Raw genomic sequence first — 23,825 nt, 5'->3', positions numbered from 1 at the left:
TGCAAATGTTTAACTAATTTAGAGCGCTATCATTCTCACAGTTTTTCCAATGATTAATCAAGTTCTTCACACTGCCTTCTTGCCAGCACAGCAAGTGTTCTTGGGTGCGTGTGTGTGCACGTGTCCCCATGGCTGTGTGTGTGCTCATGTGTGGGTGAGGGAGTGGTAGGACTGTGGAGAGTGAAACATCACAACAATCACGCTGATTCATAATGAAGTAGAACCTCAACACACACAAACACGCCTGGAAGTCAAATGTGACCCGTTTCAGTAAACTAGGCGCATGTTGCAAGTCACTACTTCACAGGAGAGCCATTTGAACGTAATTCTTTTGGCAGAAATGCCTTCTGGAACATTTGAACTTTGATGTGCCTTAATAACGAACTTGTATGCTATCTGTAAATACGAATACATTTGTTAAATTATGAGCCCAGTTGGTTTAGCCACAGAAAAAGCCTTGAACCTTCCCGCTAGCCATGATTGGCTGGGATAATGAGACATGCTGGACATGCCGAGAGATGAGTTTCAGATTGGTCTGCGGTGTAGCATCTTCTATCTTACTCTGAAAATGAATCAGACGATGAGGAAATCCCTGATTTAGGTTAAAACTATTTAATTGAAGACATTGTAGGAGTCTTCTGATGACAGTGATGTGGAAGAAACATCAAACAGAGTTGTCACGGAAGAAGTTGACCAAGTTTTGAAATCAGTGGAATGTCTGGTAGAAGCAGAGTATGATAAGGAGATTAATATAATTCTGACGTTTGATTGCAAATGCAGAGGGAGTCAGAAAGAGAACACAGAAGGCTGTTGTATAAAACACCTGTCTCCGGATTTCATCTTCAAACTAAGGGCAACCATTGCATCCGTGACAGAGAGGGAGAAAGATATGATGATTCTTATGGCATTGCACACGGTCAGTGTGAACCAGAGTGACTTGACACAACGGGCCAAAAAAGCTATACAAACAAAACGGAAACGACACAGGACATCTTATTTAATGAAAGTGGTTGCAGTCTGCCGTGAAGCATTCATCCATATATACAGGTAAGAGTCTAGGAACAGTTTCAGATATTATACGTTTCTAATTTTGTCAGAAAGTTGTTTTCATTGCAAGTTAAAGCTTACTGTTAGCTAGCTAGCTGACGTTAGATGGCTGGCTTGCTAGCTAACATTGTGTATGATCTGTGTGTATCTCAGAATGCGATTTTGCATTGCTAGTTATAACCTAATGTTAGCTCGCGAACATTGAACCTATTTGGTTAACTTTAGCTAGCTATGACGATCGGTTGGTATTGCTAGTACTCGATGGATTGGGATTATGGTTGTTTAGATAGCATATCTAAACAAAAAACTCACTTCGCCAAATGATTACATGACCCATCAAGTTAGCCAGGTGTGTCTGAAGGTGATTATGGCTATCTATTGTATAATAATGCAAAAATATTTGTATCTGGAATTTGTCTTTCAGCATCAGTAAAACTCACCTGACCTCTGTGCTGGCATATTACTACTTTACCAAATGAGGAGAGTTACAAACTACACACCAGTCAGAGTTACACTTAAACTACATCTTTATTAATAATAATAAGCTTTGCAATAGCATTTTACTTTAAAAAAAATTGTAAATTGTTGATGAACCGTTGAGAAGTACCAACAGAAAAGTACAAAGATCTTTTATAGCTAAGATACACCCCTCTCAACTTACATGACGAATCACAGATCTTAGGAACTGTTCACAAAGAAATACTTTTTCTTGAGAAAGGAGTATCCCTTAGCCAGATAACATTCACTATTAATTATCGTTGAGTTTGGTCCCTCAGACGAGGTTCTAATCTCGTTCCTGGTACTTCATAGTACAAAAACACCAACTCATCCAATGGCATATATCAACTCTAGATACCATCTCAAGTAAATCCCCTCTTGACCCCACTCCTGGACAAGCTCACTGAGGGGAGTGAGCCTCTAGGTCATACACTATCCCAGGATAAGTGTAAGATCAGAGAGGACATACAATGTTTCCAGACACTGCCATACACCTCCCCCAATGGGAAAAGGAGGGAGTGACTGGCGCACAGACATTGTGGAGACAAGTAATTGGTTCCCCATTAATCACGCCATCCCTTCGCATGGTTTAACTTCTCTAGGATAGGGGGCAGCATTTTCACGTTTGGATGAAAAGCATACCCAAATTCAACTGCCAGCTACTCATCCCCAGAAGATAAGATATGCATCTTGTTAGTATTTGGATAGAAAACACTCTGAAGTTTCTAAAACTGGTTGAATCATGTCTGTGAGTATAACAGAACTTATTTAGCAGGCGAAACGCCGAGGACAAACTATTCAGATTTTTTTTTTAATTTTTAGGTCACTCTTTTCAATGGATTTTCATTGGGTATACAGATTTCTAATTGACCTTCTTGCAATTCCTACCGCTTCCACTGGATGTCAACAGTCTTTAAAAATTAATTGAGGGTATTTCCTTTGTGTAATGAAGAAGTACAGCCATTTTGAATCAGGGTCACTTGAAGTGTCCTGTTAGATAGAGGCGCATGACCAGAAAGCATGCTACAGATTGTTTTAATCCAGTATTGAACACAGATCATCCCGTCTTCAATTGTATTGATTATTTACGTTAACAAATACCTAAAGTTGTATTACAAAAGTAGTTTGAAATGTTTTGGCAAAGTTTACAGGTAACTTTTGAGATATTTTGTAGTCATGTTTCACGAGTTGGAACCGGTGTTTTTCTGGATCAAACGCGCCAAATAAATGGACATTTTGGATATATATTGACGGAATTAATCGAACAAAAGGACCATTTGTGATGTTTATGGGACATATTGGAGTGCCACCAACAGAAGCTCGTCAAAGGTAAAGCATGAATTATATTTTTATTTCTACGTTTTGTGTCGCACCTGCAGGGTTGAAATATGCTTATCTCTCTTTGTTTACAATGGTGCTAACTCAGATAATAGCATAGTTTGCTTTCGCCGAAAAGCCTATTTGAATTCTGACATGTTGGCTGGATTCACAACCAGTGTAGCTTTAATTTGGTATCTTTCATGTGTGATTTCACGAAAGTTTGATTTTTATAGTATTTTATTTGAATTTGGCGCGCTGCATTTTCTCTGGCTTTTGGCCAAGTGAGACAGTAGCGTCCCGCCTAAACTCAGATTTTTGGATATAAATATGAACTTTACCGAACAAAACATACATGTATTGTGTAACATGAAGTCCTATGAGTGTCATCTGATGAAGATCAAAGGTTAGTGATTAATTTTAACTCTATTTATGCTTTTTGTTACTCCTCTCTTTGGCTACTCCTCTCATATATGCATAGTCACTTTAACCATATATACATGTACATACTACCTCAATCAGCCTGACTAACCGGTATCTGTATGTAGCCTCGCTACTTGTATAGCCTCGCTACTGTATATAGCCTGTCTTTTTACTTTTTTCTTTTTCTTTACCTACCTATTGTTCACCTAATACCTTTTTTGCACTATTGGTTAGAGCCTGTAAGTAAGCATTTCACTGTTGTATTCGGCGCACGTGACAAAAACTTTGATTTGTCGTTCCACCGCTATAAATGCTGTGAATAACATGTGTAAACTAATGCTTGTGTGCTCTCCATTAGAAATGCCTGTAGCAGCATCCCCACCAAATCCTGCTGCTGAGGATGAACCACTGTCTACAGACCCTGCTGACTGGCCTTCTGTTCTGACTGACAGAATTCAGACACAACTAGTTTGCAGAGGACCAAGTGAGGTACCACCTAATTTTGTTTCCCCAAGGAATGAGAGTGATGGAAGAAGTTGCCACCACCAGTATTTCAGGAAGACCTTGGTGAGTGGTGAAAAAAAATCCCTAGAAGTTGGTTGGTGTATTCTGAAAGAAACAACAGCCTCTTCTGCTGCAAATTATCTTCTAAGAATAAAATGTATTTAGCAAACTCAGGACTGACAGACTGGAAACATGCAAGTTCTTTGCTGACTTCACATGACAGCAGTCCTGAACACCAAAACTGCATGAAAACATGGAAAGAACTGGCAATGAGGATCAAAAAAGGGGAAACTATTGATAAGCATGAGATGGCACTTATGGAGGCTGAGAGGATAAGATGGAGGTGTCGACACGTCTGACTTTTATTGTGCAGTCTCCGGCAATTAGAAATCGGGCACTGAGGGGACACACAGAAACACTGTCCTCTCCATCAAATGGAAATATCCTCAGAGTTTGAACTGATGGCACAATTTGATCCAGTCGTAAAAGAGCACCTTAACCGTGTCCAAAAAGGGACCTTGAGTCACACCACCAGCTACCTGGCCACCAAATAAAGAATGAACTCATTGATTTGTTGAGCAGCAAGGTCATTTCAATAATAGTGAGTGACATCAAGCTGGGAAAAAATATTCTCTATCATTCTAGATTGCACCTCAAATGTCAGCCACACTGAACAGTTTTCAGTTGTGATTAGAATTGTCACTGAAGGAGGAGCCCCACAAAGGAACATGTTATGGGGGTTTTGAAGGCAGAGTCGACAGGCCAACATTTGGCATCCCTGATTCTCAAAACATTAGAGCAAAAAATTCAGAGGACAGTCAGTCTTATGATAAAGTGGCCAACATGAGAGGCAAAAACAAATGTGTCCAAGCCAGACTCCTGGAAATAAATACAAGAGCTCTATTTGTGCCATGTGGGGCTCACACATTGAACCTGGTTGTGGCTGATGCTGCTAAAAGTTCTGTCGATGCCACAGGTTACTTTGGCATCTTACACAAACTGTACACCTTGTTCTCAGCCTCCACACAGCGATGGGCCATCCTGAAAAAACATGTGGACATCACTTTGAAGATGTGGACTGAGACAAGGTGGGAGAGTAAAGTTAAGAGTGTCGAGCCACTGAGGTATCAGACAGCAGCGGTGAGAGGCACTGATTGAGGTGAGGGATCAAACCAAAGACCCTGTGATAAAGACTGAGGCCCAGTCCTTGTCAGAGGTGGGCTCATACCGCTTCAGCATCTGTACAGTGGTGTGGTATGACATCTGGAGCCAGATCCAGCATGTGAGCAAGCTGATGCAGTCTCCCAGTACGCATGTGGATGTTGCAGTCAGCCTTCTCAGAAAGACAGAGAGGTCTCAGCAACTAGAGGGTAACAGGCTTTATGACTGCACAAACGTCAGTCAAGGATATTTGCGAGAGTATGAAGGTAGAGGCCGTTCTACAACAAAAAGGGCCGAGGTCCACAAAGCGGCACTTTTCATACAAATCATTTGATGAGTCTTTGAGTGATGCCCTGAAGAAGCTGGAGGTGATATTTTTCAACGTCGTTGTTGATGCTGCAACCTCAGCCTTTCAGGAAAGATTTTCCACATTGGAAAATGTGGGAGAGAAGTTGAGTGCTGTCAACCTTCCAACGTCTCTCAAATGAGGAGCTGACAGAACAATGTGAGGCCCTTAGTATGACACTGCACTATAAAGAACACTCAGACTTGGATGGCAGAGAGCTTGCACAGGAACTGAAGAACTTGCCTGACTTGCCATCAAAGACCATGAGCCTGCTTGAGCTGCTGAAATTTATACACGAAAGGGAGCTCTCAGAAATGTATCCAAATTTGTGGACAGCTCTCAGAATTTGTCTTACTCTTCCAGTGACCGTAGCTGAAGCTCAAAAAGCTCAACGCCTTAGAGGCCTTGCTGTTATCAGTATTATCCATGCAATTGCTGGGCAGATTTCTTATGATGATGTAATTAATGACTTTGCATCAAGGAAGGAAAGAAAGGTCAGGGTTTAGATGGCAGATGTGCAATTTAGTTTGTGTTTCTTGTTTGAAGTGCAATAGTGTAAACTCAGGTTCTCTTCTCTATAAGTGTGTTATCTATTTGTGCAATTTAGTTTTATCTGTTTTCTGTTAGCAATAGGGTAATAATTTGTATCTTATTTGTATTTATATACTACAATTTGTTTCCATTTGTCTTTGTTACATTTAAGCCATTTAGCAGACGCTCTTATCCAGAGCGACTTTACAAATTGGTGCATTCACCTTATGATATCCAGTGGAACAACCACTTTACAATAGTGCATCTAACTCTTTTAAGGGGGGGGGGTAGAGGGATTACTTTATCCTATCCTAGGTATTCCTAGGTATTGTTACTTCTTTTTTATATTTATGAGTTATTTTTGTATATATTTATATAGTTTTAACTGTTATGATTATTTATGTGTTGGGGGTTCATACAAGCTAGAACCACCAGGTGTCACTCAGAGCCCATCCAGTGAGAAGACCTATTCACTTAATGGCCTCTGTGACAGTGATGGAGTTACAGTGCGCTGCGTAATATGAAACAGAAAAAAGGCAGTATTAAGGCAGTATTACATGATAATCTAGATAGATGCTTCCTAAGGATAGCAATTCTGATTGTGAGAGTAAAATAAATACTTAGGGAAGAGATTCCAAATACTGTTCTGGTTCTTACTTAATCCAATTTATTTTAAAAGTATTATTTAGAGTATTGAAATCTAAAACCTCAAGACCTCCTTAGGTGTTCTAGAAATTTGGAGACATAAGATTATGTTTACATGGAGTACCAAAGATGTATCTATACAATCCGGTATTGATTTCTGGCTGATATATTAAGATATGGCTGACAAAGTTGATAGTCTCAATTGAACCATAGATTTTTAACAGACCACAAAGGGAATTCAATAAAGATACATATGCTTGGTTTGTCAACAAAGAATTGTTAGTAAAGGTTACTGGAAATTTAACAAGACTTTACTAGAGAATGAAGTATTTAAGAAGGAAGTAGAAGGAATTATTGATAAATATTGGAACCGTGCGTGTGTTATGAATACGTTTGGAAGTTACTGGGAACTAATGAAATGTGATATAAGGTTGTTGGCTATTTCAATGGGGAAAGAAATTGCTCGTGTCAAGAGAGAAAGAACATAACATCATAAAGGGAATATTGGATTATACTAAAAGAACTGATAGAACTAATCAGGAATTACTGGAGCTATCATCACTGCAAATGCAGTTAGACTGTATCTACGAGGAAAAGGCCCAGGGAGTGTGTAAGCTCAAGACAAATGGATGGAAGAGGGAGAAAGAAATACAAAATATTTTTTTTCATTTAGAAAAAAGGGCAGGCGAAATGACTTCCGTATGTAAATTAATGATTAATAATACTCCCAATGAAAATCCAAAAGAAATCTCTCAGCATGTTACCCAGTTTTATCAGAATCTGTATACATCAGCCCAGTCAAATTCCAATATGTATTATTTCTTAGACAATGTAGCAAACATTGCTAAGAAGATAGAGAATGATTTCTGTGATGAGTTATCAGAAATTGAGATAAAATATTGTATTAAAAGCCTTAAAGACAATAGATCCCCTGGAAATGATGGTTTAACAAGTGAGTTCTATAAAACGTTCAGTGATCGATTGATTCCTTTCATTCTTGCCATGTTCCAAGAATCAATAGAAAAAGGGGAGTTACTGACTTCCTTAAAGCAAGGTGTAATTATTTTGATTCCCAAACCTAATAAGGATAGTCTCTATATAGACAACTGGAGGCCCATTAGCCTGTTGAATAATGATGGAAAGTTATTTTCCCTTGTATTTGCTAAGAGGTTGAAACAAGGCTTACATCATATAATTGATGAAGAACAATCTAGTTTTATGCATGGTCGACACATTAGTAATAACATCAGGTTGATCTTAGATATGATTGACTAGAATGACCTCATCCTTGATGAGAGTTTTCTAATGTTTGTTGATTTTTATAAATCTTTTGACACTGTAGAATATAAGTTTATGTTCAAAGCAATATGTTTTTTGGGGTTTGGTGCCTTTTTTTTTTTTAAACAGTCCAAACTTTATATAGTGGTAGTACTGGCTCTGAAATTAGCTCACGGGACATCCCAAAGATTTGATATTGGGCGTGGCATTAGACAGGGCTATTTATTTTATTTTTTATTGGTTACTCAACTTATGGCTCTTCATATCAAGAAAGGGAATTTAAGGTTTTTCAGCACTTGGCAATGAATTTTAACTATATCAACTGGCTGATGATACCACCACCACACCATGGTCGGGTTTTATTGTCCAAAGTTGAATGGTTATCCAGATTGGTTTATGTCTCGTTATCACTTGACTTACCCCCTAAAATTGTAAATGACTTAGATCAGATTCTTTATAATTTTATTTGGAGGAACAAGCCTCACTATCTACGGAAAGATCTTCTCAGTAAGTAATACCCAAGAACAAGGAGGTCTTGAGGTTTTAGATTTCAATAGTCTAAATAATACTTTTAAAATAAATTGGATTAAGTATATTAAGAACCAGAACAGTATTTGGAATCTCTTCCCTAAGTATTTATTTGACTGGTGGTGGTTTAGAATTTCTGCTTCGGTGGAATTTTGATGTCGATAAAATCCAAGTAAAATTGGCCAAATTCCATAAGCAGGCACTTTTAGCTTGGATGTTAGCCTATAAACATACTTCCTATGGAACAACAAAGATATGCGATTTAAAAACAAGTTTTTTTTCGTTACTGGTTTGAGAATAAAATTATTTTGGTTGGTCAGTTACTGAATGAGGATGGATACCTACTCTCATATGGGGAATTTCTTGCTAAGTTTAGAATTCCAATAACCCCGAAAGAATATGCAATTGTTTTTGATGCGATTCCAAAGGCGGTTGTATTTCTTTTAAATTCCTCTGTGGCTGATGTAAGTAACATACATTTTAAATGAAAATATATTAATTGGCAATATTAACATCCTCAAAGATAAATGTAGTAATAAACAGATTAGAAATATTGTTTGTGATACTACATTTCCCTCAGCAAGATGTTTTTGGTCAAATATCTATGGTGATATACAATGGGGGAAAGCATGGAAAATTCCTTACAAATATTGTGTCAGTAACAAGGTAAAGGAAGTTTCATTTAAAATGTTACATATAATTTATCCTGTGAAACATGTTTTGCAAAGATTAAAGCTGAATACTGACTATAATTGAGATTTCTGTGGTTTGGAGAAAGATTTAAAAAATGTACCTGTATTTATAGTAGATGTTTTGGGGATTGACATACAGAACTTTGTTACAAAGAAAACGGGACAGGTTGTGATATATTGATTTATTTCAGAAATTCTGGCATTGACAAAGATGTAGTATATTTCATTCAACTGCTAGTAATATTAGCTACATTTCAAATTGAGAAATGCAAATGGTCTAACTCACAACTTTTTTTCCCCCTTTATAAATGAATTTAAACAATATGGCACTACTTTAACAAAAATGAAAAACAAAAAGACAATTAAAACTTGTATTATTAATTAATATGATTTGTTTCTTTAGGATTCCTGGCAATGTAAATAGTTTGTATGTATGCTTGTTTGCATGTGACTATTCCTTTTTGTTTGTTGATAATTGTAAATAAAATACAAATAATTAATTTAAAACAGTGTATACTCATCAGACGTAATGATACGTCATCAGAAGTGTCCACTAAGGGGATAGGGTGTGTCTTTTAAGTGTTTGGATTGCGGCCACTGTCAATGGGTTGGGCTTGAGATGCTGGTTGGGTTGACTCGCCCCTCCGCCAAACCTGACGAGAATGAGCCTGCCTGCCTTTCCAAGTAATTTAAACAGGTTTCGGCTACTGTGCACGGATTACGTTGCAATCTAGGGTGGGGCTTTCAGATTTGATCAGTAAAAAAGGTGTAGCCTACACAAACCCATACTGTATTTGGACGCCTGACCGCTTCTATCCGCACTGTCTGGTCTGTGTTTGTCGAATATGTTTCGCTGTGGAATTGCGTATCCAAGATGCAGGTGGATCGTACCACTTCTTTTGCTTTTTGCGATTATATTTGACATTATTGCCATTGCTGCTACTTCGGGATGGGTTGAGGACAAGGACGCAAAGTCCCACTACGCAAGTATGTGGAGTCAATGCCTAGGTCGGAATGACAACTGGGAATGCAAATCTCTCATGGAATTCTGTAAGTATCATATTGAAAAAAAATCTATAAAGATTCACTTAACAGCCCTAATCATAGTGACAAGGAAAATAACACTATATTAATTATTTGACAATATAGCCTTCTGTACTATAGTGTGTATGTATTCAGAATTTGATTTGGAGACTGCTCACAGTAAGGCTGATCTGGGGTGGGTGTAATTTGTGGAACGTTCCAACAGGAATCTGTTCCAAAGTACAAGGTTTGCCAACAAACAACACATACAAAGTAGCATGATCAGTTCACCTAGCTAACTAGCTGCCGAAAAACCTAATTAAATAACCCACTCCCTACAACTTTGTATGCATTTGTTGGTAACCTTGTTATTTATAAAGTTTTTGTTACAGATTCCTGTTGGAACGTTCCACAAATTATACCCACTCTCTGATCAAGATCATAATAACTAATATTCAGCCTACACAGTACAAAAGGTATTCCACAGAGGCATTTCATTAGTTGTATATTGTTTGTTGGGCAAGTGCATGGGCCTACTTCATGATCAACCTATTTCTTTATTTCGGTCCACAATTCCTTTTACTTAAGTCAGCCCTCAACAAGCAAAGGAATGCTCTTCTTGGGGTTTTTCAATGGCAAAGTGGCAGCCAGTCATAGTAAACTTCGAACAACACTTGATTTTCCCTGTTTCCCATTGTCTTTACCCCCTGTTTGTTGGGTGTTTTCCTGCACATTTTACAGCTACTATAACATCTCAACTCATCATGGTAATCAGCGAATATTTCTGATCAAGCACATATCCACTCAGATCCTTTCTCATACTAAATTAAAATGTTGGCTGCTTTAGATATATTGTAAGAATAGAAATCAAATGTCAGAGGTTGCGTCACATTTTTTACATGCAACCAAGGTTCCAATTCCTAACAATAGTATATGATAGAACAAAATAGAATAGAGAATTGCCTTTGAATATTGGTATTAACAGGCAGGATGGATTCATGTCAAGATGGCTTTCTCAGTCATGTTCTCAGGGCTATTTTTAGAAGTGGGATGAGTGCCCCTACCAAGCTGGAGAGGTCCTGCTACAAACCACTGCCAGACAATCTGTGGTGAGAAAAGATAATTGAGAAAATGCCTCTGTCTTCACTGGACACTGGTGAAGAATATCCATGTCTGGTACGTTCAGAACATATGCTATTACTCAAAACTCAGGAAGTACTGCTGCAGTCAGTCAGTCAGTTAGGACAGCTGTGTTGTCATTCAGGTAGCAGTCCAAATGGAGGAATAGTTTCAGCTCTCAGTAAACAACATTGTTGATGTTATAAGGAGAGGAAAAGACAGTTACACTTATCCCAGTGTCCTTGCTCAGTCAGTGGGTTACTTATCCCAGTGTCCTTGCTCAGTCAGTGGGTTACTTACCCCAGCGTCCTTGCTCAGTCAGTGGGTTACTTACCCCAGCGTCCTTGCTCAGTCAGTGGGTTACTTACCCCAGCGTCCTTGCTCAGTCAGTGGGTTACTTACCCCAGCGTCCTTGCACTGTCAGTGGGTTACGTACCCCAGTGTCCTTGCTCGGTCAGTGGGTTACTTACCCCAGTGTCCTTGCTCGGTCAGTGGGTTACTTATCCCAGTGTCCTTGCTCAGTCAGTGGGATACTTACCCCAGCGTCCTTGCACTGTCAGTGGGTTACTTACCCCAGTGGGTTACTTACCCCAGTGTCCTTGCTCAGTCAGTGGGTTACTTACCCCAGTGTCCTTGCTCGGTCAGTGGGTTACTTACCCCAGTGTCCTTGCTCGGTCAGTGGGTTACTTACCCCAGTGTCCTTGCTCAGTCAGTGGGTTACTTATCCCAGTGTCCTTGCTCAGTCAGTGGGTTACTTACCCCAGTGTCCTTGCTCGGTCAGTGGGTTACTTACCCCAGTGTCCTTGCTCGGTCAGTGGGTTACTTACCCCAGTGTCCTTGCTCGGTCAGTGGGTTACTTACCCCAGTGTCCTTGCTCGGTCAGTGGGTTACTTACCCCAGTGTCCTTGCTCGGTCAGTGGGTTACTTACCCCAGTGTCCTTGCTCGGTCAGTGGGTTACTTACCCCAGTGTCCTTGCTCAGTCAGTGGGTTACTTACCCCAGTGTCCTTGCTCAGTCAGTGGGTTACTTACCCCAGTATCCTTGCTCGGTCAGTGGGTTACTTACATAAATGCAACCATTAATTTACCCTAAACTGTGGGATTGCATAGCAGGCAGGTGGAATTGGACTCAGAGAAATTAAATTGGTATAATTGTACCCTTCATTTTCATGCCATAAAAAGTTAGTTTATAACTAGTCAAATACAAATCAAGGAGAATGATATATTCCTTTTTATTATGCGGTGTATGTGGAGTCAGTGCTGCTGGTCCAAGGGTAACAATGTTTGGGTGAGTGCAGTTGGCTGTAATGTCGCTATCTGACTGGTGCCATCAAGATGAACTAGTATTGACATATTACCACTGGAACACAACTTTGTTGTGATTAATCAACCCCAGCCGGATGTTGTCCATTCCAAGGGCCACTTCCTGTCTCTTCCTGGGTGGGAAGATGGCATGGAGGGATTCTCTGGAATTAGTGGTGTCATGTTGCATAGATGATGTTATGGGATTTGTTTGTCTTCACAATCAAACCCGTGTGAACATTTCAAATTGTCTCTGTATATTGTGTAATAACACAGTAATTACTATTGTATCAACATTGTTTTAATATTGTCAGACTAATTTATTAATCCCTCAATAATAGGAATTGCCTAATGGGGTTGAGCATTTTTGTGTGATTATTAGGCTATGTAAAAACATTTTTTGCCAAATCAATGTGATAGAGCCTACCTAAAACTGCAAGCATACCTCTTAGCTTGGAGTCACATAACGAACTTGCTTATTTAAAATGCACAGTGCATGAATGAAATCAACAATACTCAAACGTGCACCTTAACCAAACAGTGGCAAACTCAATTATAGAATCTGTACTTAATCGCTGTAGATGACGACTCAACTGATTCAATCGATTTAAGTTCAGACCCATACTTTTTCAAATCAACAACATTGGTTTGCCATTGGTTGTTTATTTTGAACTTGATTAGGAAAGTCACAAGACAGATGTTCCCCTTCTGGAGAGTATTTAGACTCAGGCATATTTGTGAGCTATCTTCGGCCCTGTGAGCTGTCCACATCACACTGTTTGAATTAGATTAAAGTACTCACACTAACATTTTAAAGAGATCCTTCACTAGCATTTAAAGAGATCCTTTGCAACAGTCAAACAACTGTAACAGTCGGCTACTAATACACTAAAACGGTTCTCGACCATGGACTTGAGATCCAGAGAAGCACATCATTTTGAGTGTGAGAATATCTACATTTCCTGAACACAAGGGACATTATCCTTTCTCATGCCACCTCTCTACATCTGTTTAATGTTTGAATGATACTCTACTGTATGGTTTAGTACACACAAAGTTAAACTTGTTAGACTAGGATCCCGTTGTCTGTTAGAGGCAAGTGAAGGCATGACTGCAGTGCCTGAAGCTCAGGCGTAGGCTGCCTGTCATTTAATCCTGATGATAGACAGAGTGAATAATTTAAGGTGTGAGCTCTGCATTTGCATGCAACATATGTCAGTTAATAACCTACCACCAGTAATGTGTGTTGAAATATGATGCAGTTGTGATACTGTAGAACAAAGTTTTGCTCCGCATTGCAATGAAACCTATCAGGATTCAGTCATACATTTATTATAATACACTGGTTTCATTGCAATATTTGTGTTGCGGCATAACAATGTACTACCCTCCTTACCTAATACAGGTGTAAATATTTGACTAAATTGGGCCTTCCTCTATTAAACTTATGCTAAATAGTTTATTCTACTGACAATTACTTTTTGTTCATGTTCTTATATTTTCTTATTGTTGTTGCTTTGTCCAGCATGAACCTGCCAGTAACCATTTCGTTAGATGGTATAAACCATGTGTTTCATGTACATACGACTAATAAAACTTGGAACTTGAAACTACTACAAGCGAGGGTACTTTCTGCAACAATGTACAAGCGCATTGCTGGTTTCTTTAACATTCAAGAGAAGGAGATCAAACCAGACCCCCTAAATAGCTATGAGAGTCTCTCATTCACAACCTAATCTGATTGGGGGACAAATCTTTCATTTGTGAGAATTTCTTATTGTAGAATTCCATGGACAATGTGTTTAAACATATTGGATGCATAATCACAACTTTTCTTTAAATGAGATGTTGTTTTTGGTGTCCTCCTGGCCCTGTAATTGTGTTATTGTTGGGTGTGGTAGGGTGTTTCTTTTTTTATTAAATACAGAAATATCTAATTCACATAAATATTCACACCCCTGAGTCAATACATGTTAGAATCACATTTATTCAAGTTAAAGTTTCAATGTTACATGCACAAGGACAGTGAAATGCCTTTCTTACAAACTCAAAACCCAACCAGTAATTAGTAATCAATAACAATGTACTGATGAAAAAAATTAAACGAGAAATAATAATAAAAAATATGAAATACACAATTAAGTAAGTAAGAATAGCATACTATATACAGGAAATATTTAACAAGTTAGTTCCAATACCATATTTACATGTGCAGGGATACTGGAGTGATATGTATAGAGGTAAGGTGACTAGGCAACAGAATATAAGACAAACTGTGCTACTATTTATATGTGAGTGGGTGTGTAGAGTCAGTATAAATGTGTGTGAGTGATCAGGTGATGGAGTGAGTGTTTGTGTGTGTGTTGTAGTGATGGTGTCTGTGCATGTGTAGTGCCCTGTGAAGTGTGCATAGAGCGTGCAAATACTGAAATAAAAGGTCAATAAAGATACAAGGTAAACTCGGTCCGTGTAGCTATTTTGTTGGCTATTTATCAGTCTTATTGCGTGGTGATAGAAGCTGTTCAAGCGCCTGTTGGTGTCAGATTTCTGGGTAAGTCTCTAAGAATGCAAATGCATGCTTTTCAACCGATTGCTACCCGCACGACTAGCATCACTACTCTGGACGGTTCTGACTTAGAATATGTGGACAACTACAAATACCTAGGTGTCTGATTAGACTGTAAACTCTCCTTCCAGACTCATATTAAACATCTTCAATCCAAAATTAAATCTAGAATAGACTTCCTATTTCGCAACAAAACCTCTTTCACTCATGCTGCCAAACATACCCTCATAAAACTGACTATCCTACTGATCCTTGACTTCGGCGATGTCATTTACAAAATAGCCTCCAACACTCTACTCAGCAAATTGAATGCAGTCTATCATAGTGCCATCCGTTTTGTCACCAAAGCCCCATATACTACCCACCACTGCGACCTGTACGCTCTCGTTGGCTGGCCCTCGCTTCCTATTCTTTGCCAAACCAACTGGCTCCAGGTCATCTATAAGTCTTTGCTAGGTAAAGCCCCGCCTTATCTCAGCTCACTGGTCACCATAGCAACACCTAGCACGCGCTCCAGCAGGTATATTTCACTGGTCATCCCCAAAGCCAACTCCTCCTTTGGCCGCCTTTCCTTCCAGTTCTCTACTGCAGTTCAATGACTGAAACGAATTGCAAAAATCACTGAAGCTGGAGACATATCTCCCTCACTAACTTTAAGCATCAGCTGTCAGAGCAGCTTACCGATCACTGCACCTGTACACCGCCCATCTGTAAATAGCCCACCCAACTACCTTATCCACATATTGTTATTTATTTTTGCTCTTTTGCACCCCAGTATCTCTACTTGCACATCATCATCTGCACATCTATCACTCCAGTGTTAATGCTAAATTGTAATAATTTCACCACTATGGCCTATTTATTGCCTTACCTCCCTAATCTTACTACATTTGCACACACTCTACATGGATTTTTCTATTGTGTTATTGACTGTACGTTTGTTTATCCCATGTTTTTGTCGCACTGCTTTGCTTTATCTTGGCCAGGTCGCAGTTGTAAATGAGAACTTGTTCTCAACTGGCCTACCTGGATAGATAAAAACATTTTAAAAATTAACTACACACCTGGATTGTATAATATTTGCACATTCTTTTTAATGTTCTTCAAGTTCTGTCAAGTTGGTTGTTGATCTTTGCTAGACAGACATTTTTAAAGTCTTGCCATGTATCTTCAGGACCATTTTAAGTCAAAATTGTAGCTAGGCCACCCACAAAATTGTAGCTAGGAACATTCAATGTCGTCTTGGTAAGCAACTCCAGTGAATATTTGGCCTTGTGTTTTAGGTTATTGTCCTGCTGAAATGTGAATTTGTCACACAGTGTATGTTGGAAGGCAGACAACCAGGTTTTCCTCTAGGATTTTTCCTGTGCTTAGCTCTATTCCATTTATTTTTATCCTAAAAAATACTCCCTGGTCCTTGCAGATGACAAGCATACCCATAACATGATGCAGTGACCACCATGCTTGAAAATATGAAGTGGTACTCAGTGATGTGTTGTTGGATTTGCCCCAAAACATAACGCTTTGTATTCAGGACATAAAGTTAATTTACAATTTTTTTTTTTTTTTTTTTTTTTTACAGTTTTACTGTATTGCCTTATTGCAAACAGGATGCATGTTTTGTAATATTTGTATTATGTACAGGCTTCCTTCTTTTCACTCTGTCATTTAGGTTAGTTTGTGGAGTAACTACAATGTTGTTGATCCATCAGTTTTCTCTTATCACAACCATTGAACTTGTTTAAAAGTCACCATTGGCCTCACGGTAAAATCCCTGAGCGGTTTCCTTCCTCTCCGGCAACTGAGTTAGGAAGGAAACCTTGTTCTTTGTAGTGACTGGGTGTATTGAAACACCATCCAAAGTGTAAGTAATAACTTCACCATGCTCCAAGGGATATTCAATGTCTGCTTTTGTCACGCCCTGACCTTAGTTATCTATGTTTTCTTTATTATTTTGGTTAGGTCAGGGTGTGACGATGGTGGGTTCTTGTTCTATGTTTAGTTGCCTGTCTGCACTATCCATATTAGCTTCACGGTTCGTTTTGTTATTTTGTTAGTTTTGTTCAGTGTTCATTCTTTAAATAAAGAAGAACGTACGCTTACCACGCTGCGCCTTGTTCTCCTCCCTACGACTGCCGTGACAGGTAAAAATGTAAAAAGCTATCTCCCTAGTCTTTGTGGTTGAATCTGTGTTTGAAATTCTTTGCTCGACTGAGGGACCTTACAGATAATTGTATGTGTGGGGTACAGAGATGAGGTAGTCATTCAAAACACTATTATTGCCATACAACTTATTATGTGACTTGTTAAGTACATGTTTACTCCTGAACTTATTTAGACTTGCCATAACAAAGGGGTTGAATACTTATTGACTCAAGACATTTCAACTTTTCATTTGTAAAAATGTTCCACTTTGACAAAATGGGGTATTGTGTGTAGGCCAGTGACACAAAATCTCCAATTTAAATTCGGGCTGTAAAACAATATGTGAAAAAGGGAAAGGGGTGTGACTACTTTCTGAAGGCACTGTACTAAACATTGCTTGTTGTGTTTTCAGCTTGGGCCCAGGCTGTGGCAGCTCTTATGATCATCGGCCTCATCATCCTTATCATAGCCTTCATCATCTCCTGTATTGCTCTCTGCTGCACCCTCAACATCAGCCTTCTGCCTGTCATCGGGGTCCTGCTCTTCATCACTGGTAAGAAACACAACACCTTTCTGTTCTTTTTGGGGCGGTTTCCCGGATTAATTTTACTCCTGGACTATAAAGCAATATCCATTAAATGCTTTTTAGTCCAATATTAGGTGTAATCTGTGTCAGGGAAACCGCTCCCTTATGTTTTTGTACCTCAAGTGTCTGAGCTAATGGAGGAGAAGTTAGTTATTGAAGACGTAGTGAAATACTGTACAACTGTCTTTCCTTTGTTAATTTGGCCTCCCTCAAAATGTATTGCTCCAAACCTCAAACTACAATTACTCTCATACTTTAGTGCTTCCTATGCTCCTCCACGTTCCGAGGGGACTCAAGTAGCATGGCAACCATAGCTACTGTGTAGTTGGCGAGTCCTAAAGCTAGTCTTCTTATTTGAACCGTTGCCAATGAGAAGAGGGAGTGGGAGTTGTTTGTGTCCCTACTCTACTCTGAGGTTCAGGGAAGGGCTGAGAGAATGTTCTGCATCTGGCTGAGTTACAGCACTGATAGTGAGATAATAGGAACACTCCCCCTCCTAGCTACTCCCCATGTCCCCCCTTCTGCAGCTGCCACCCTAGTGTGAAACCTGATAGCCCAGCCCGGCCTATGCCTAGGGGAAAAGAGAGGCTACACAGTCACTCAGAATTACCCTGAAACTCTCTGTCAGACATAGCTGAATCATAGAGGTGTCTGACTATAAAGCCGCCGTCCTCTCATGAGAATGTTTTCCCAGTGTTTAGAGTGTAGTAAATAAGTATTAGTATTTATGACTAGTTCTGACTGGATCACCAGTATATGTGGACGTAAAGTAGTAACAGTAGTAATCATCGTTATGTGATCCATTGTTTGATCCCACTTTGTGATTCGCCATCCATACAGTAAATGTTTTTAAATGTCAACTTTACCTCACAGTACATCCACCTTCTAATCTAAATGACACATGCTCTAACTTGTTGTTACATCTAAGCCCTAGAGATTTAAGTTCACACACCCTCACGCTAGTTTTGGTAGACTCTCACACTTATGTGTCACTGTTCCACAGAGTCAGCCTCCTCCCCTGTTTGGAATGATCCATCACTGATGACCCGCTCTGTTCTGCCTGTTTCTGAATGTTCCACCACTGACAAATCTCTGTTCTGCCTGTTTCTCACCACAGTGGTCATTCAGTTCATCGCCCTCATCATCTACCCAGTCAGGTTCAATGACCTGATCTTCGAGGGGCGATACGACTACACCTGGGCCTACGGCTTCGGCTGGGGGGCCACCATCCTCTGCATCGGCTGTGGGATCCTCTTCTGCTGCCTGCCTCGCTACGAGGATGAGCTCACGGGCCTCGCCAAGACCAAATACATCTATACCTCAGCTTAGAGGAACCATGGACACCCCCAGGCTACATCTCAATAGTCTGAAGGGACTTCCCTTATCTCCTTCCCTCCTCATCCCCTTTCCTTCCCTTTATCTTATTTTTCCCTTCTCTTCATCTCCTTCCCTTCATCTGCACTGAGGAAAACAACACAGGATAGTGAAAGCAATATAGTAGTCACCTACCAGGAATTTACTTTCACCTGCTCAGGTTCTTTCATATCAGCCAGATGAAGGAAAGGAAGCCCACTTTAGACTATTGAGATGCAGCCCCAGGCGGACAGAAGACTATTGAGATGCAGCCCCAGGTGGACAGAAGCACCTCTGCCACCACAGAGGACACATCATTGGAGGTCACTTTTGTCATTTCTAACAACGCTGAATGCCCTCTCCGTTGGAAGGATCCCATAGATGTGCCCTATTTCCGACCCTATACTGATCCCTATATTGATTTGAGTGGTCCACATGTTACCAGGGGAGGTTGCCATGTATGGCTAATCCAGAGGCTTTTTTTCTATCACCTTTGATGTTCTTCTACGTTTGATGTTTGTGTAGAGTAGTTGAAGTGACTCAGAAGCAATATTGCGGATTATACATAAAAAAATGTGCATAAACTGCCATAACCTTATCCTTAAATTAGTTTAATGCAAAATCACAGAAGTGCACTTAATATCAACGGTAAGGACTCCATCCAAGAGTTGATGGATAATGTCAAGTCTTCTTACCAGCTGAGTTAGAGGGCGTATGCCCTACATACAAAGCTAATGTATTTGAATGCAGGATTGTTGGATGTTTTAAGATGTCGCCTTTCAAAAATGTATTCACTTTAATCCTAATTTGAATGGTTCAGGTCATTTACTGGCTAAACTGAATTGTAAGTACAGTACGGAAAATGTAAACATGAATGTATGGTGCAAGGAAAGAGGCAAGTGTTGATTTGCTTTTATTCAATTAGTTAAAGAATTCTGTTTCTAGTCATTGTATTATGCAACACACAGCTGTATTTTAAGATTTTCTGTCCTTTTTTTACATTTAAGTTTTCTTACTCCAACAAGGACAATGTTCTTGTTTTGGCTATGAATGGGTATTGCTGGATTGCATTGTTGTGATAAATGAAAAGTAAAACAAATAAAGGAGAAATACACATTTGGCCTGGATTCAATCTGTAGATTGTGGATTCAATCCCCTTTAAATTTCAACCGCGCTACAACGCTGATATTCTGTGCTGCAGATTGAATGTCCATTCCAGGTGCTGATAATGGTAACCAACATGAAGCACCCAACCACAGACTTTTACATATACAGTTCATTCAGCATTTGAAATGATTTCTATTGGTCAACAGCTTATCTTCGAATGTGAAAAGACACATATCTAACCTGCTCCGAACAAATAATTTACGAATTGTGGCTGCACGATATTTTGCAATTGGTGTGAACGACATCATAAACAAGACATACTATTAAAAAAATTCTGATGAATTATTGGGACGAATATAACAGATTAAATTGTGTTATCATTGAAGTTGGAATACTGTACTGTGTTATTGTAAAGTGGTTAAAATATTCAACATCTTCTAGCTATAGCTAATAGCACCCCGGTGGACTCTGTCCTAGTGAATAATATACTGTACAGTTGTGGCCAAAAGTTTTGAGAATTACAAAAATATACATTTTCTTGTTGATCTGATACAGGCCCAAGGACAGGGATTGGACTAGATAAGTAACTGAGTCATCTTATCTAATTTGTGTTTTTAATCAGTGAATCAACCATGTGTTTTAGGTTAGTGCAAATGGTGATGCCTCTGCACTTTGGTCTCGCAAAAACTCAGGAGAGATCAGTAAAATAAAGCTGGATGTATTGGTAATGGTCCTATCATAGATTGACCGTGTGGTCAAAATAATTATCTTGCCTCTGCTGTGAGAATCCCATTGAGGACAAAGGAGAAAGCATTTTATACACAATATCAAGGTACATTACATAAACAAAAGTATGTGGAACAACTCATTCCAAAACCACAGGCATTCATATGGAGTTGGTCCTCCCTTTACTGCTATATCATCCTCCACTCTTCTGGGAATTGATATTGGAACATTGCTGCGTGGACTTGCTTCCATTCAGCCACGAGCATTAGTGAGGTTGGGCACTGATGTTGGGCGATTAGGCCTGGCTCACAGTCGGCGTTCCAATTCATCCCAAAGGTGTTCGATGGGGTTGAGGCCAGGGCTCTGTGCAGGCCAGTCAAGTTCTTCCACACTGATCTCGTCAAACCATTTCTGAATGGACCTCGCTTTGTGCACAGGGGCATTGTCATGCTGAAACAGGAAAGGGCATTCCCCAAACTGTTGCCACAAAGTTGGAACCACAGAATCATCTAGAATGTCATTGTATGCTGTAGCGTTAAGATTCCCTTCACTGGAACTAATGGGCCTAGCACGAACCATGAAAAACATCCCCAGACCATTATTCCTCCTCCACCAAACTTTACAGTTGGCACTATGCATTGGGGCAGGTAGCATTCTCCTGGCATCCGCCAAACCCAGATTTGTGCATCGGATAACCAGATGGTGAAGCGTAATTCATCACTCCAGCGATCGCGTTTCCACTGCTCCAGAATCCAATGGTGGCGAGCTTTACACCACTCCAGCCGGCGCTTGGCATTGCGCATGGTGATCTTACTGTAGGTGTGCGGCTGCTCGGCCATGGAAACCCATTTCATGAAGCTCCCGACGAACAGTTCTTGTGCTGACGTTGCTTCCTAGCTTCCAGAGGCAGTTTGGAACTTGGTTGTGAATGTTGCATCCAATTTTTACACGCTATGCGCTTCAGCACTCAGTGGTCCCGTTTTGTTAGCTTGTGTGGCCTACCACTTCACGGCTGAGTGGTTGTTGCTACTAGATGTTGCCACTTCACAATAACAGCACTTACAATTGACCGGGGCAGCTCTAGCAGGGCAGAAATTTGACGAACTGACTTATTGGAAAAGTGGCATCCTATGACGATGCCACGTTAAAAGTCACTGAGCTCTTCAGTAAGGCCATTCTACTACAAATGTCTGTCTATGGAGATTGCATGGCTGTGTGCTCGATTTTATACATCTGTCAGCAACGGGTGTGACTAAAATTGCTGAATCCACTAATTTGAAAGGGTGACCACATACTGTTGTATACATAGTGTAGCTAAAGAGCATTCCATGAGGAAAATACATTTGGATAATACAAAGACAGTTAAAGCAACATTTGGCTGTGGAGAAGGGACTCTCCTCTCTAGAAAAACACAGTTGTACTTTATACAGTGGAGGGTAGATAACCAATTATCAGTTATTTTCACATTCAATCTTTTTCAGATCTGATCTGACTAATTAAAATATTTAAAAAAATTAAAAAAGATCAGAATTGTGCTGTGTCCCGTGTGGCTCAGTTGGTAGAGCATGGCAGAGCATGGCACTTGCAAAGCCAGGGTTGTGGGTTGGTATCACATGGGGGAATCACACGAGTCCATCTGACCTTTGTGTAAACACACACGAGTAATGGATGATCATTGAATACACACCCAGTACGCCACACCTTGGGAGTTCTTGTTAGTGTGACTGATGCATTTTTTGAGACAGTGAGAACTGGTTTCTATTCAGCATGCCCTGACAGGAGCTTCATCAGGCGGACAAAGACATCTGGTGCGAGATCATCTGAACTCTGATGACTGTTTCAGTGCTTAGAGTTAATGATCTCACGTTGCACACACAAATCCAGGGGATTGGCACGCCCTCTTTGTGTACACTGTACATGTCTGGATTTCAATAATCTCAATGCTTCAGCATTTTGCCTTTGAAATAACTATTTAAGCCATATGATGTCTAACATTTAAAAAAGCATGCAGGACAAGACCTGGGTCTGGATAAACCAGCTACATTCACACAAGCAGCCCAATTCTGATTGTTTAAAAAAGCATGCAGGACAAGACCTGGGTCTGGGTGAACCGGCTACGTTCACACAGGCAGCCCAATTCTGATATTTGTTCCACTAATTGGTCTTTTGACCAATCACATCAGTTATTTTCACATTCAATCTTTTTCAGATCTGATCTGATTGATCAAAATACCAAAGATGTGAAATATATATCAGAATTGAGCTGTGTCCTGTGTGGCGCAGTTGGCAGAGCGTGGCAGAGCATGGCACTTGCAATGCCAGGGTTGTGGGTTGGATTCCCATGGGGGACCAGCACAAATGAAAAGGTATGTACTCACTACTGTAAGTTGCTCTCAATAAAAGTGTCTGCTGAATGTGAAAAAAATATTAGAATTGAGCTGCCTGTGTAAATGTAGCCTCTGATTGGTCAAAAGACCAAAGATGAGAATTAAAGATCAGAAATTAGTTGCCTGTGTAAACACAGCCTCTAAAAAGTATAGCATGACTGGTTAAAAAAGGCCCTGAAGAAGAAGGCAGATGTTTTTCGTGTCCCCAACCGATTGTGTTTGTTTATTTGCGTTGTTTATAACTTATTATTTTACTTATTTTGTACATAATGTTGTCGCTACCGTCCCTTATGACCGAAACAACTTCTGGACATCAGGACTGCGATTACTCACCACGGACTGGCAGAATCCTTTTTTTCCTTTAACGAGTCTGACGAGCCCGACGCGAACGATATACTGCTTTCTCGGGAACAGGCCCAGATCCCCGTAATTTGCATGAAGAGGAGGCGGAGAAAAAGGGACCAGAGGGCGGTCTGCCTTCTGAGAATTTGTAGGCGATTGAATAAACCCCCACTTCCTTCCATTCTGCTAACAAACGTGCA

General features: G+C 40.0%; 1 protein-coding gene across 1 annotated transcript; it reads left to right on the top strand.

Annotated features, from left to right (window-relative positions):
* Positions 1-9,552: 9,552 nt before the first annotated feature.
* Positions 9,553-20,179, top strand: LOC139571431 (p53 apoptosis effector related to PMP-22-like). Its single transcript, XM_071394295.1, has 3 exons — positions 9,553-10,020; positions 17,537-17,677; positions 18,828-20,179. Exons 1-3 carry the CDS (start codon positions 9,816-9,818, stop codon positions 19,037-19,039), a joined length of 558 nt encoding a protein of 185 aa, XP_071250396.1. The 5' UTR covers positions 9,553-9,815; the 3' UTR covers positions 19,040-20,179.
* The last annotated feature ends 3,646 nt before the right edge of the window (positions 20,180-23,825 follow it).

This window comes from Salvelinus alpinus, chromosome 3, assembly GCF_045679555.1.
Source record: "Salvelinus alpinus chromosome 3, SLU_Salpinus.1, whole genome shotgun sequence".
NCBI classification, from domain to species: Eukaryota; Metazoa; Chordata; class Actinopteri; order Salmoniformes; family Salmonidae; genus Salvelinus; species Salvelinus alpinus.
This window is presented reverse-complemented; position numbering and strand designations above follow the sequence as displayed.